General features: G+C 49.7%; 6 protein-coding genes across 6 annotated transcripts; 2 read left to right on the top strand and 4 right to left on the bottom strand.

The window, feature by feature from the left end:
* Nucleotides 1-468: 468 nt before the first annotated feature.
* Nucleotides 469-2,457, bottom strand: FPRO_10341 (uncharacterized protein; the record flags this gene model as incomplete). The annotated part of the gene is made up of 1 exon (XM_031231296.1): nt 469-2,457. The coding sequence occupies one exon, from the start codon at nt 2,455-2,457 to the stop codon at nt 469-471; it is 1,989 nt and encodes a 662-aa protein (XP_031081346.1).
* A 1,477-nt stretch (nt 2,458-3,934) lies between these two features.
* Nucleotides 3,935-5,365, top strand: FPRO_10340 (uncharacterized protein; the record flags this gene model as incomplete). Its single annotated transcript, XM_031231294.1, has 1 exon — nt 3,935-5,365. The coding sequence occupies one exon, from the start codon at nt 3,935-3,937 to the stop codon at nt 5,363-5,365; it is 1,431 nt and encodes a 476-aa protein (XP_031081345.1).
* A 684-nt stretch (nt 5,366-6,049) lies between these two features.
* On the bottom strand, nt 6,050-6,517 carry FPRO_10339 (uncharacterized protein; the record flags this gene model as incomplete). The annotated part of the gene is made up of 1 exon (XM_031231293.1): nt 6,050-6,517. The coding sequence occupies one exon, from the start codon at nt 6,515-6,517 to the stop codon at nt 6,050-6,052; it is 468 nt and encodes a 155-aa protein (XP_031081344.1).
* Nucleotides 6,518-7,647: 1,130 nt separating this feature from the next.
* FPRO_10338 (uncharacterized protein) lies at nt 7,648-9,323 on the bottom strand (the record flags this gene model as incomplete). The annotated part of the gene is made up of 2 exons (XM_031231292.1): nt 7,648-9,026; nt 9,077-9,323. The coding sequence occupies 2 exons, from the start codon at nt 9,321-9,323 to the stop codon at nt 7,648-7,650; spliced, it is 1,626 nt and encodes a 541-aa protein (XP_031081343.1).
* A 931-nt stretch (nt 9,324-10,254) lies between these two features.
* FPRO_10337 (uncharacterized protein) lies at nt 10,255-11,532 on the top strand (the record flags this gene model as incomplete). The annotated part of the gene is made up of 1 exon (XM_031231291.1): nt 10,255-11,532. One exon carries the CDS (start codon nt 10,255-10,257, stop codon nt 11,530-11,532), a length of 1,278 nt encoding a protein of 425 aa, XP_031081342.1.
* Nucleotides 11,533-12,166: 634 nt separating this feature from the next.
* On the bottom strand, nt 12,167-14,368 carry FPRO_10336 (uncharacterized protein; the record flags this gene model as incomplete). Its single annotated transcript, XM_031231290.1, has 1 exon — nt 12,167-14,368. One exon carries the CDS (start codon nt 14,366-14,368, stop codon nt 12,167-12,169), a length of 2,202 nt encoding a protein of 733 aa, XP_031081341.1.
* Between the last annotated feature and the right edge of the window lie 592 nt (nt 14,369-14,960).

The raw sequence follows: 14,960 nt of genomic DNA, 5'->3' as shown, positions 1-14,960 counted from the left end.
GATATTAATCCCTTATGTAGTGTCCACTGACATGCCTGGGACCGGATAGAGGTCGTTCGCTTTGGTCTATTGCTGTTAAATGTTGTCCTAAGTTATGCTAAATTATTCCAACTTGTCCCAAATATCTGAAATGGTGTTGCATTTAAAATTTCAATTAAATAATCGTTTACAAATTGCCTCCAGCCCCTACCTCTCATGTTTCCTACACAGTCATTTGCACTCGAGAAGTGTATCGCGAGGCTTATAGGACTGGTCCACTCGGGTGATCGAAAGGAATAGCTGAATACCATATCGTTGAGGCTCTTTTATGACTATAAGCACGTACTTACAGTATATCTGTGCAGACTGTGATCACGATGTATTGTATCAGCTACTCACACTATCGTCACAGCGATTTCAGAAGTCACCATCTTTTGAGAGTTCGGCATGAGCTTTGCTTCTTCATTTCTGGCATATCAGTCTATCTAACTACAAATGAGCAACGGCCCACAACTGTCTCTCCCTTGTATCGAGAGGTAGTGCTATAGTGCCAACTTTCTCTGAAGAAAGTTCTATATGCGTAAGCGTGTTATCAATTTGAGCCTCATCAACCCACAGAAGCTCCCGGTTCAGAGGGCTGGCAGCGATAATGCCTCGAGGGCTGTGGTTGAACCCCACCAGAGCGACTTCTGGGTAAGAAAGAGAACAGGCCAAATTGAGGACGGGACCTGATTCTGGATCCCATGCCCCCAAGGCACTCACCAAAGCGGTGGCTCGTGGATCCAGAATGACCTCATTTAGCTCAACGCCGTTCCCACACAAGAGAATGGCGATCTGGCAAACAAGCACATGGTGCATCAGATGAAGGCGCTCGTCTCCCACTGCTCCAGCCAGCGACTCCAGAAGTATCTGGGAAACAGTCGGCACCAGCGGAGACTTATCTACCATCAAATCCTGCAGAGATTGAAGACGGCTCAATAGGGGCTCTGCTGGTGCAGATGGGACCTTCATGATGGCAGCGATATCCACCGCCAGAGAGTGGATACTCCTGTCATCCTCTTGGACGTCCAGGGCCTCATCATGCGACCACGATGGAAGAACTCTCCATGGCTGCCATGGGATAGGGGCTGCCGGAGCCACAGTAGAGTCGGTAAGTACCCCCTCAGCTACGCGGCGCCAAATGTCTGACTCCATATCCAGAGACATGCGACGGAGAAAGACGGAGGCCTGATCGATTTGGCTATCAATAGTCTCGCCTCTAGCTGTGATGAGGCTATTTAGCTGTCCGATCTCCGTGGCCTGACTTACCAGCGATGCCCTTTGTTTGGAGATCTTCTTCTCAAGTCCAGTACGAGCTATTGCAGCGTCGTCAATCTCTTGCCTAGAGGACGCAAGGTCTTTTTGCGCCGTAGTCAGCTCAACCTCAACATATGCAAGGCGCCTTTCGGCTCGGTCCAGCCTTTGAGTGACGTCTTTGGTTTCCGTCTTAGCAGCTTCTAGCTTGGAAATGGAGTTCTCTAACTCTGTCTCCATTAAAGCCTGCTCCGCCTGAGCATGCTGGGCATCGGAAGCGAGCTGCTGCCTCAGATTGGCTACACTCTGGTTATGTTGAGACAGGTGAAATGCCAGGGTCTCCTTCTCATCCTCGGCATCCCTGTGAGCCTCATGAAGAAGTTCTGCCTGGCTCTGGTACCAATCCCCGCTCAACTTGGCAAGGCGGAGCTCCTCTTCCAAGGCTCCGATCCTCTCCTGGGCACTATCTAATTGTTCCTTAGTGCGCTTGAGCTGCTTCTCGAAAGCAGCAACCTTGGCCTTTTCACTTATGAGGTTAGTCTCAGCTTGATGACGATCGCGCTGGAATGCGAAGTTGGCTTTCCTCTTCGTCTCAATCTCCCCCTTTAGAAGAGACAACTCGGTATCTTTGTCCTTAATTGTCTGCTGGAGGGTAGCGACCTCTGGCGCTTGCTGTGCTCCAGTGATCCACCTCTCAGCCTGCGAGTCTGTGGCCCGAGCGAGAGCCTCAGTGACCGCATCTCTGACCTCAGGACTTGCATCTGAAGCAACCTGCCGGATCAGGCTGCGGAGTCCGTCTCTGGAGCCTGTCAAATGCTTGAGGACCTGAGCTGCTGCTTCTCGACGCAGATGACCAGGGGAGTTTGTCAAAGAAGCCTGCGTTGCCCTGACCCTTTGGATGTCTCTTATGGCCGTGATATTCTGATCAGTCTCGGCCTGCAAGGACCGGGAAGCCTCAACGATGGCTTGACATTCCTTTGCCAGCATCATAGTTTCACTACGGCTACGGTTCTCGGAATGATATCCGGCCTCGGCAGCGTCATCACTACCGGTCGGCGCATTCTGCGTCATGTCAGTCACGAGGTACCTCGCCCTGGCCAGCTTGACCTTGACGGAGGCAATGTCCCTACGAGGAATTTCCTCGTGGTGAAAGGGGCCATTGAGTGGGAGGTTTGATCGAGACATTTTGAAGGTGCAATTGGACTCTTGGGATATTTGAAGAATTGCAGTGATCAAAGAGAATGTTTGAAGACGGATGGTTCACGTGGACTGCTGCTTGACATGGAAGGTACCTCCTTCCCAACCATATCAGTAGACATTACATAAGGAATTGGACCTCATGTCACTAGAGGGAGTACCTAATACCCTAGGAATTACTTACAGATACTATATCTTACTGTAAGAAATAAATGCTGCCGTAATAGTCGTACTGGTAGAAATCAAAATGCCAATAGTTCTGCTCGCCGGATGAGGACAACGTTGGCTCCATGAAATAGATGAGGCAAGCGGAATATATGGCTAAGCTTACTAGAATGGGCTAAGTACAACAGAGCGTCGTCGTTCGTGTTAATCTAAGTAGTCATCTCAGTGAAAGTAGCCCTGGTACGAAATTCAATTCGGTTACTAAGGTTAACCTTATGGCGGCACTCATCCCCATAGTTCAATTTGGTCATTATCGGCGACTCAAACGATTACCTACAAAGGTCAACCTCGCTGAGGATGAATCTCGGCTCTTTGCTTGCTACTGACAGTGAAATTTTGACTTCATAAACCTGGCAGACGATTTTTGTCCCTTCAGAAGCCGCGCCGGTGTTGGCAAGATTCAGCCTGCAGCCCCTCGAAGAAAGTCGCTCCACCAAAACGGCTTCAACAGACAAGTCTTAATGCTCCCAAGTTAACCAATCATCAATAATGTTATCTCTGGAATAGGCAATCTGATCTCACGCTAGTCAAGCCCTGGACATGGATCCTTGCTGTTCCTTGTCTTACCCTGGAGGGTCGCTACCACGGCCTCGGGGAGCAAGAAAACATCAGACCTTGATTTAGGATCAAAACGAACTCATGTCAAGTCTTTTTTTTTTTTTTTCACTTGGGATCAAGGTCCTGATGTTGCTTTCCGTCTCAGCAAGGGGCACGGCGACTTTGTGACATGACCTTACGAGGAAGCCTAGCGTGGTATGCTGGACCTTTAAAAAAGTACGAGCTGGAGGCATTTGAAAAGGCTCATTTAACTAAACTTTGGAATAGCTTAATGTGACTGACATTAAGATGCACATAGTAATTTCATTGAAGACACGTGATTTCATGAGTGGCTTGTGACTACATCGTGCCAACGTAAGAAACAGGCAATAGATACACTGGCTTCGCAGCGGTTATTGGGGACATGTCTACATGTAGGGCTATTGTATTAAGGCTCCAGGGAACGGGAATTTTTAATGAAGAAAATTTGCATTGTTGGTACTAGAAGTCAGCTCCGCGGCTCGAATTTGTTAACAATGGGCTAGAAGTCGGTGGTCTATGTGTTCTTTGTCTTGACGAGGGTTTAAACTTTTGCATCGTTTGACGTTGGCCCGTGCGCGGTTGCAATCGTTATGCTTCACACTCTTTAGGACATCTGCGAACGAACAACTTATATCGCCATCCAAAATAACCATAAACAGATATGTCTCTAGGTGAGGTTCTTCATCCGCCCAATCTGGACTCTTTACTTACTATATATGCAGAGAACGCCCAAGAACCGCTCGCCGGAGATCTCCGCCAAATTTACGACATTCACAGCGACAACAACGGGATTGTCGCCATCATCCTGGAGACGCGCCACCCGGTTGCAGCGAGCAACTCGCATAGTACTGGCCTTCAGTGCTTGACAGCTGTTCTCAGGCGCATAAACAGCCATGTCATGCTTGGTCCAGAGGGTCTCGCCAACACCCAGCACTTCCGAAGCGCAGAGGCAGAGAACCCCATCATCCGCTTCTCGTGGCTGATGTTTGGGAGAGATCCGTCCAAGATGGAGATGAGGTACAAGGACTGGATGAGCACGAAGAGGGAACTTGTGAAGCGTCGCTTGAAAGTTTCTGACACCTTCGAGGCCCTCTGTACTTCCAGGATGATGAACCAGTCATACTGGTCGCAGGACGAGATGCGCTTGCTGGAGCCGAAGATGTGTCTCGAGACCTGGCAGGTAATCAATGAAACCACTGAGGAGATCGCTTCGGCGAGCTTGGTGACGCTAGATCGGGACACATCGCCTGATGCGACACTGCAGCAAACCGTTGATAGCTCCTTCGGAATTATCAGACGAGAAGGCAAGCGTACTCTTCATAGGCCAGCGAAACCTTCCATCATCCGTGTCTTGTACAGCCCCGGGTCTGGGCCCCGATTCTCATTCCGGGAGCTTCGTGGCTTCAACCTCCCGATTTGGAGAGAGACAAAGGATAGACAAAACCCTTTTGATACGAGAGAGCGGGCTCGATATGTCATTCTGGCAGTAGTTCGGATGAGATGCGCTCCACAAGATGAAGATTTTGTCCGTTTCTATGCAGCCCACGGGCCAGAAATCGTCCCGGAGTATGAAGATATCCCCTGTGTCGATACTGACTGGTCGGTTGAGGACGAGAATCAGAACCGCTATATGCTGTTCTATGGCCCCCCTGGCCATGGCACTAGCCTCAACGACCCATCCGCCTTCCCAGAGATAGCAAGGCCCTTGGTCAAGGACGATGTTGAATCAAGAGCCATTCATAGCCTTTTCAACAAAGGGATGAAGCCTTACATCGAAAAGGCAATGGCTAGTCGAGCTGCTGCTGTGGAACCTCAGGCTTCGGAAGCAGGAGAGACTCCTGAACCCGGGGAAGTCCATGAGGGTTCACAGAGACAAACAGCCCCGGCGTCGCCCCGTTCGTCGCGACAAGAACAGGGGGAGACTCGATTACCTGGCCGAATGGGCAACTCAAATCGTCGCTCACGCCATTCCAGCGATGGGCAGGGTTCGAGTCGTCCGGCCAAGAAGCCTCGGCACAACTCCAACTCCAACCCCAACTTCATGCCTGTTGGTCCATCCCGAATGCCTAGGCGGGATGAGAACCGTGACTAGCCAAGTCACGAGAGAGGCGCGCAGCAAGACAACCACATTCTCGAGTAGTGATCGAAAACCACGGCGGACAAGGGATGATCACGCAGGCACTGTGGAAAGTAGATAGCGGGTTAATTAAAGATCTACTTTACGCACAAAATGCTTGAGCATAATGAGCCTGTTTTTAAGTACATTGAACTATGTAACTAGGCGCTTTGCAGTAATCAAGAGACTGGCTGAAGCTTACATAATTCATAGGCGGGTGACCAAGTTGAACGCTATATCCGGTAAGGGCACCCTTGGTATTACAAGGAGATACTGCAAACTTCAAAGAGATATCATAGTTTTGAGCTTGACGTGAGAAATAGGTCATTGTAACCGTATCACACTTCAAATCCAGGTCCAGACAACACGAACGATTACGGGGATACAAGAGACTTTGAGAAAGAAACACGATGGTCAGTAGGTCACATGCAGGGAAGCTTGGCATGAAAAGCAATTTCACACAGTTTAGAGTACAGCTGCAGCGGTAATACTTCAATTCCACTATCTAAAGAATTGTCTGCCTCACGCCGAGAGGCTGGAGTAAGGTGCTGTAACACCCTCACGCAAACACTTCAAATTAGTGCCAGTGGTTCTTTCGAAGAAGAGAGGTGTACCTGACCACCGAATGCCCGAAGTGGGAGAGGTCTCCGCTGAGCAAGCCTATGATAAATCCATATTCTCAGGTAGGTTCGATGCTACTTGGTCAGGGGCAACATCACCAGCAATCTGGTCTGGGTCTTGAGGCCCGGAATTCGGTTGCTCAATGTGAGCATCTCCCTGCTGTATAGCGGGGTCGGCGATTGCCAATGAGCTCATGTCCTGAGCCAGCCTGGTAGTCTCCAGGTGAGGGGGGGAAGTCGAGGCCTCTTGCACAGCGGCCTCAGCGGTTTGCTGGACTTGGGGACCAGCTTCGTCTCGATCGCCAGTCATGCCAACATGACCGGCGTCGGAAGGGTGGCCTTCGACACCCTGCACACCGTTGGAGTTACTCTCGGCGTGACCACCACCACTTTCATGGGCCGCAGCTTGCTGGCGGCGTGACTGTCTGCGCCGGTATCCATCCCGAGCGCGTTGCCTCTCGAAAGGGGACTTGGTGCTTCCTTGAGCACGAGGGCGGTTTCTGGGCATTTTCTTTGCGGATATAAAGATTAAAGTTTTGTTTTTAAAAATGCCAGGCTTGTGGGATGATGATGGTAAGTTGTTGTGGATGACTCGCACAAGTTACCCCTCCTTATGCTTCATGCCTCATGTCGACTGCAAATGGAGCCCATAGCGATGGGAGCCCCTCAACGCCTACATGTGTAGCAGCCAGTTCTGAATAAGTACCACCTGGGAATGAAAACATCATAAGCTGGTATACTGCCCGGACTGACTTTGATAGGAGTGTTATTTTCAGTTGATAGACCCCACAGCTGATGGCTTACATCGCGCGCCTCACACGAAAAAATTATAAGGCTCTTTAGTTTAATGATATCCCAGCCACGTCAGTCATCCTTACATCACCAATTGCCTCCACACTGGCCGGGGGAATGGAGAAGATATCTGATCTGTACCCCAGTGATGCTGGGATGGGTAGAATGTCACGCTAGACGCGGCATCACCATTGACTACTGGTTGAAGGGGGCTTACTGAATGTATTGAATCGCGAGAACGAAGGGGTACCTACAACTGTAATTACACCTAACTCACGCCATTTATGCTTCTTATCCGCGATGATGGCAACTCTGGAGGCTGCAGTCCCTATATAAAAACGTTTCTTCGCCGCCAGGTCGGTTCAAGGAAATCCGCATTGCCAGTAACGTAGTTCTACGGTTGATGGCGCTTCTCTCCCAGTTCTCAGTATCTATCATTGAGCTGGAGGGTGGCAGCCGTGTATTAATTAAGTTCTGCTTCCGAACGACTACAGATCAAGGGCTTTGTGCGTTGACGGATATCAAGGTTGTGGGGAGGCGGTCACTCAAAGTGCTGGCGAAGCTTTGAGGCACACTTTCAATCCAAAGCTTCAAGGAAAGCCCTGAACAGCAGAATCTGGCTTTGACACAGGGACCTTCATTACTAAATGATTAAAGATTGTAGGATTTCAGCGAGACAAAATACGTATAGATTGACAGCGCACGACATAGGATTTATGATTCAATAGTTTAGTCACACGTATTCGCATGGCAAGCATGGATTACGGATATGTACCAAAATGAGAGTGATTTCATTCTTTCTATCATAACTACCGCCATGTCTCGCATTTAAGCGGCGTCTCGCATTCAAGCGGAATACAGAGAAAGGGAGCAGTCATCTAGGCAGTGAGTAGCCCTGCGGATTACCTTGGCGTCCATGGAGCTAGAGAGCCAGACCTGGTGAGCCACTCTCAGGCGTTTGGAGCGTTCATAAATGTCTACATCATTGTTGCAGACCCAGGCCTTAAGCTCTGGCTCTGCCTCTCCCAGAGGCTTCTCTATGATGGCCTTTAACATAGGAGACCACTTGCGAATGTCCTCGCGAGCCATGCGGACCTGCTCCGAGATGAGCGTGCAGTTGTCCCGGGCAAAGTAATAAGCAGCCTGAGCGTGCTCAAAGTTCGCTGCTCTCTCGCGGGACCAACTGACAACTTGGACCACTCGCAAGGTTGTGGCCAAGGTCATGGTACCACCCGCAACCGCGTTGATGTACCACGCGACGACATCACACCAGAGGTCGGCCAAGCCCGACATGGCTCCGGGTAGTGCCCGGGAAGCTTCATCCTTGAAGCCAACGACAAGAGCGATGGCCTGGTTGTCATGGGTCTTCCAAGAGACAGCCAGACCTGCTTCGAGGATGTCGTTGTTGATGGCCTCAATATCGCGACCATCCTCTCCAAGAACGAGGTCTTTAAAGTCAAGGCACCGGGGTATCCTGAGCGCAAAGGGAGCGAAAACGGCACCTCCAAGGTAATATCCCTTGCCGTACATATAGTCCCAGGCAGCCTCCCGTAGCGAGAAGTCGATCTCCACGGGGTCGATGTTCCCCTTGGTGCTGGGAGCACTGGCAGCGCTGGGGGCCTTGGGCGCTGTTACAACAGTGGGAGCCTCGGGAGCGGTGCCAGCAGGGGACTGGACTGACTCAACCAGTGACTCTCGCAGTTCCTTGCCGAGGCTGTTAAACAAGGACTGCGGTCCCTCGGGAAGATCCTTTATGGCTGCCATTGGGGTCATCTTCAGACCCGCAAGGCGAGCGGGTACCCTCACCCACGCCTTCTTCGCCTTGTCCAAACGCAGAGGTGTGCCCTCCTTGGTGATCCTTACCGTGTATTCGGCATCGGACTTGGGCTTGGGCTTGGGCTTGGACTTGGATGACTCACCATTGCGAGTCTGGGGGTTGGAGGCAGGGGGGTTGGTGACCTTGGTGGTCTTCTCAGTGGCTTTGCCTTTACCACCGGAGCTGCCCGCCCCTGTTTGAGGCTGCTTGGGGGCAGCAGGTTTGGTGACCACGGGGGTCTTCTCAGCAGCTTTGCCTTTGCCACTGGAGGGGCCTGCCTCTTGCTGAGGCGGGACGGGCAAACCATTCTGGAGTCGCCATTCCCGGTAGGTCCTTGACCAGCCGAGGGACATGTCCTTGTCACTTGGCCCATTGCTCCAAGGCCACGCGGGGGGCTTCTGTGGTTTGACTATCAAAATTGGTTAGCATATACAAAATCCATAAGAGTTGGCAACGTACAGATGTTCTTCCACATCGTCTTGTCAACCGCGTACTCAAAGTACACGGCAGGCGCCTGTATCTCACGAAGTTTCTCGTGGTATTGTTTACAGACCGCGGGGATAGCGGCCTCGCGCCTGGCAGCGATATTGGGAGCCAGGTCGCGGTGGAAGCGCTGGATATACTGCTCAATATATCCACGGCGCTGACCCAGGTTCCCTGGGTCCGGCAACTGGGCCGGATCGAAAGTGACTCGCTGAGAACTCATTTTCTCAGCGGCGGAAGCGTTGTTGGTAAGTGCCTTTGAAGATATTTCTTTTTTAAAAAAATGAGGTTGGAAAGGCAGAGTTGTGATGTTGGAAAAAAAAACAGGAACAGCGGGGTTATGCAAAGATATGAGACTGCCCACCTGGCTGCACCTTTGACTACTTGCTGACTAAATATGCAGGCCCAGTTTCAACCGACATCGATTCGAAAGTCTGCGGCAGTAGTTCAGACGAGAATTCGATGTGGTACATTAAGGGGCTAAAGACACATTACGCTGTCAATATCTCACCCTAACGATGTTTTTAAGTCACTGGTGGAATTTAAGAAGCTTAAACTAATGTCTGCACGACTTTAGCTACCTGTATCTCGTTGTTACGTGGGAAGAGTCAAATCTTCAACATTTTACCTTGAATGTGTGTTAAATAACACCATTGACATTCACTTATGTGATAGCCTTAAAGACCGTTTGCCTTCCCGATTCAGAGTGAATCGAGTTTAATAAAAGGCTTTGTCTCAATCTTAATTAAGGTAAATAGCTTGTGTGCAAGGTATTACTGTTCACATTATACAAATTCGCCTGTCCGATCCTCACAATCTCAGGCTTCAAATTTGTGGATGGAAAAATGATAGCATGTTCGTCTCAGTAGAGTTAACCCCTACAATAAGTGCCAGCGGATCGCTGTGATACTGCAAAGCTTCCAAGAAATAAGACGTGTATAAGGTTACTTGGCGAATTATGAAGGCCAAGGGATAGCACTGTCAACAGGTGGCAAGATTTCTACGCTAGTGGCCAGGAATCTGCACATAATAATTCAGCCGTCCATTTTCATAAATTTGCAAAGCCTTCCACAACACCATCGCGAAATCACCGCACTGCCAAACAAAAGAATCAACTATCTTCACTTAAATCTTTTTTTTTTCAGTGATTCACGATGGCTCCCAGCCGACAGGACGAGAAGCAGCACAACCGCGAGGGTTTTGAGAAGCGCCAAGCGGCCAAGCTCAAAGCCAAGGGCGGACAATCCGGCTCTGGTCGCGGCACTATTGGGCCCGACAAGAGCCGAGACACGGGCAAATATGCTCAGACCATGACCGACAAGCACGGCATCACCAAGGGCCAGAAGAGCCAAAAGAGCCAGACTGAGGAGGACGATGGGCGACTGATCTTGGTCCCGCGCGGCGAGGTCCGGTCCTACGGCGGCATCGCAGAGATGGTCGACCTCTCTGGTCAGCGCCAGGACAATATGATGCTGTTGGATCAGACCAATGGCCAGGAGTCGCTGTACTCCGTCCTCGACACAACGGCGCAGGCCGGCCAGGCCTTGCAGACTGCTCAGGGGGTTTTCGGCACCTCTCAAATGCTCACAAGGTTCCAGCCACTCCGGCCCAACCGCCTCGCCGAGGCCAAGAGCAAGAAGATCGCGTACGACATCCTCATGTCTACCGACAACGCTCGCCCAAGAATGCCTGTTTCGTCGCGCCCTCTCGCTGAGAGGATCACCTTCCCTCAGGAAGAGAAAACCCACCGCCCCCAGGGTGAGAGTGCCAGCACGGCTGGTACGTCCCGCAGGAAGCTTTGTGCCAACTGTGGAGGAGACGGCCACCTTGTGGCTAACTGCATCACTGCTGAAGATGGATCAGTCAGGATCTGCATCTTCTGCAGAACTGACAGCCACCTCACTGATGAATGTGAGAAATTTCGCAGGTTGAGCCTGACGGCCAAGGTCAAGCTGCTTGTCGTGGACCGTGGCAATATGCCAGCATTGGCCACCAAGAAGGGTTGGTGGTTATATCTTTATGACCTCCTTGAGGCAGATGACTCTGTGAGCGTCCCTAGCCTCACAAGCTTTCCTTGGGCCCCGAAGTACGCGATTGACCTGTTCGTCGGTGAGAAAGGCAGGGGCATCCATGTCCACCAGGCGGAATTCGATTCCACCCATGACCGTTCTGTGCTTCCCGAGAACGTCAACATCGGGGACCTGGAAGACGTTTATGTCTACTACTGGCAAACAGAGTTTCTCGTCAGGCCCCGTCGTTTCGACGAGATCATGCGGCGGTCAACCGGGTCACATCCCGAGGTCGAGGACAGCGTCTGTGAGTGGTCAGACAAGGCTGTCTCGGACGATGGCCAGCCCGAGGACACCGTCTGCGAGTGGTCGGAAAAGGCTGTCTCGGATGATGGCACAGTCGTGGAAATGTCAGGTCGCTGATGATTAGACTCGACAAGGCTTTCCGCTGCCCATGGAAGCACCACACCACCTCCAATCGGAGAGATCAACCGCTTTACGCAGACCACCCACCGAGGACAATGGCCCACGAGACAGTCTCACTATGGTTCTCCAGGTAAGAAATGAGATCTAATTTTGAAGGTTTCAAAGCTAACATCATGACGACAGTCCCCAGGCCTCCCTTTGACCCAGTTCTCACCACGACAAGGAACCCACCGACTAGATACCACGACACCACGATCGGTAGAGGACAGATATGGGACATTCCCTTGGTTTAGTTTTGCTTGGGAGGGATGGATGGTGTAGTGTAGAATGACAATTGATCATGGAATATCTTTTTTTTGTTCAACTCCAATATTGCCGTGGTCTCAGTTCTCAAACCCCATGTAACTCTCTAAGAATTTGTGCAGACTGTAGCTGCTTTCATCTGAATTGCTGGTAATTAATCTGTACTGAATTACAGTTTATTCCTCATGGGTTAAGGTATCTGAGGAACCAGTCAGACACACAGAACACCTTATTCAACATATTATGATATTATTACATACAGTCACAAGGTCATCGCGAAGTCTTGAAGGATTGTTTTTCATTGCTGTCTATCAACTTCTACACTTTCTCAATTAATCTCATCCTTGTTCTCGGGATGGCGTCGTGTCAATGAAGCCAATGCTGGAAGCAAGTCAAGCCCTGGGCGGTATTCAACCAGCCACTCAGCTACCAGGTCCTTCGGAATCGCTGTCCAATCCATCAAGCCGCAGCGCCGTCCTGGAAGCCTCAATAGACTCTGCGAGATGCCGAGAGCGAAATCGCTGCCAGAGTCTGCAAGGATTCTGTCAAGATTCACGAGGCTAGTCACATAAATCGGAATGAACGGCATGGTGACCTCGATGTTGTTCGCCATGATCAAGTGTGTAAGTGGCGCTTCATGATCTGGCTCTCCGTCTTTAAAAGGCGGGAATGCTGCAACAAGCTGGAAGATGTATGCCTGCAACAGATGAGTTTGCAAGACACGTTTCTGCTCCTCGCCAAAGCCTCTGGTCTCGTCCTCGAAGCCCTTGTGAATAGCTGAGCCTATGCCAATCTTTTGCAATATCCGAGACATTGCTCCAAACATTCTATTGGCACGATTAGCCAGTGCCACATTTACCTGAACGAGACTCCAGAACGGGGCATTTTCTCTGCCTTTGTCTGAGGCGACCTCGAAAGCCTTCCAGAGACCTAGCAGCATCCATAAAGTCCCAGATGGTGCGATGTCACTGCCGTAACCCAAACAAGAGTTGAGGATTGTTCCAGCCTCCTGTCCATCAGGGCTCAGCGGCTCATTGACGTTCAATCCGGCCAGCATGGAAACGTCAGTCAGCATGATTGCCGCCAACTGAAGCTTGACCCTCCGGACGATGTCGTCGGAGTCTAAAGCTACAAAGAGGGCGAGCCGATGATCGTAGTTGAGCAGAGGAAGGAGTGTCATGAACACCAGCCCCTCAGCATCCCTAAGGGTGGTGCCTGTGGGCGTGATAACTCTTTGGATCTTGAGACGCTCCCTCATAGAACGTAGGCGGGCGGGGCACCGAACAAAACATGCCAGTACCTGGTCGATGCGTAACCCCCAGTGTGCCATACTCATGACACAAGTGATGAATCCTCCAAGGTGGGAGTTCTCAACTTGACGATGACGACAGCTGGTGGAGTCAATGAATGATCCAAGGGTCGCTTCCAGTGACTCTATCTCCTCTTGTTCGTGATAGATATGAACATCACGAACAGAAAGCTGCCGAGCCCACTGCAGCTGAGAGATCCGCTCTTCTCTTGAGGTCCATCTGTCGTATTGAACCAGCTGCTCTGTAACATTGTCCCAGGAGACAGACGCCGTGTGTTGAGAGCCCAAGAGAATGTGAATTTCTTGATATCCCTTAAATTGTACTGGGCTAAGCCATAGGGCTGGGTTGATGGTCAGCCAGGTATGCCCGAAAGTCGGTGCTTGTATGACATCGATTAGGCCTTTGTCATCCAAGCCCGATTCCACGAAAGGGGTTTCGGCTTTCACCACCAGTGTCTCGTACTGTGCAGCAAGGTCGACATCTCGAAATGACAGCACAAGGTGTCGATTGTCCTGATCTCGCGACGACGCCGCGGCAATTGTCTTCACAGTCTCCAACACATCTGTCGATCTGTGCATGGTAGTCTCGACAGGTCCCGTGGTCAGGACAGCGCCATCCCAAGGCTCACTTAAGTCAAGGTAATCGACAGATACGTGGCGTGAGCGTATGGCGACCAGCGTCGAGAGAAAGTCGCAGTCATCTTCGACCGCCAAGGTGATGACCATCACTTGGGACTCACCATCGACTGCCACATCGAGAGCCCACTGAACAAAGGCAATCAGCGCCAGTGCACAATCTGCTGGGACAGTGGGATCGATCTGGAACACCACAATGATATTCCGAGGCAATATGACATCTTGTTGCAAATTGCCCTGCCGAGGAGACTTCCAGGCCGAGCCATCTCCTGCGTCTGCCCTGTTCATCTTGACAGAGCGTAATGCCTCGGAATAGCCCATTTGCTGCCGTTTGATGCCATCCGCCGCGGTGGCAGCCGTCGCGAGGCTATGGCCAACAGCTTTCTCCAGCTCGGAGGTAACGAACAGCATGCACTTGGCATTCTCCGGGGACAAGGACTTTCGTATCGACTCCATGAGGCTCGGTCGCTCCATGCGGAAATCCGGAATCTTGATGTGCGCGAAACGCGCGTTCGGTCGGTCGCGGGCGCTGAAGGCCGAAATGAATTCGCCAAGTCGATGTTGGATATTTTCTTCGTGCGACATTCTGTATTTTGTATCGTTAGTATTGATAATGGCGACGGGTTGAGGCTTACATGTGAGTTTGTCGGAAGGTTGTGTTGATATCGTGAAAAGTTTAGATTGAGTTAAGAGAAATTAATTCAAGAGTAAATAACAGGGAGTAACCTTAATAAGAGATTTAGTAATAAATACATAAACTATAAAGTAAATACTATAAAGTATTATTATAAAGTAAATTTTATATAGTAATTATATAAAAATAATAAAGTATTTTTATAAAGTATTTTTATAAAGTAATTTATAAATTAATTTTATAAAGTAAATATTATAAAGTAGTTTTATAAAATAGTATTATAAAGTAGTATTATAAAGTAATATTATAAAGTAGTATTATAAAGTAAATATTATAAAGTAGTTTTATAAAGTATTTTTATAAAGTAGTATTATAAAGTAATATTATAAAGTAGTATTATAAAGTAGTTTTATAAAGTAAATTTTATATAGTAATTATATAAAAATAATAAAGTATTTTTATAAAGTATTTTTATAAAGTAATTTATAAATTAATTTTATAAAGTAAATATTATAAAGTAGTTTTATAAAGTAGTATTATAAA

Source organism: Fusarium proliferatum (assembly GCF_900067095.1).
Source record: "Fusarium proliferatum ET1 genome assembly, contig: FPRO_scaffold005, whole genome shotgun sequence".
In the NCBI taxonomy this organism is placed as follows: Eukaryota; Fungi; Ascomycota; class Sordariomycetes; order Hypocreales; family Nectriaceae; genus Fusarium; species Fusarium proliferatum.
The sequence above is the reverse complement of the archived record's forward strand: the minus strand, read 5'-3'. Positions and strand labels throughout refer to the sequence as shown.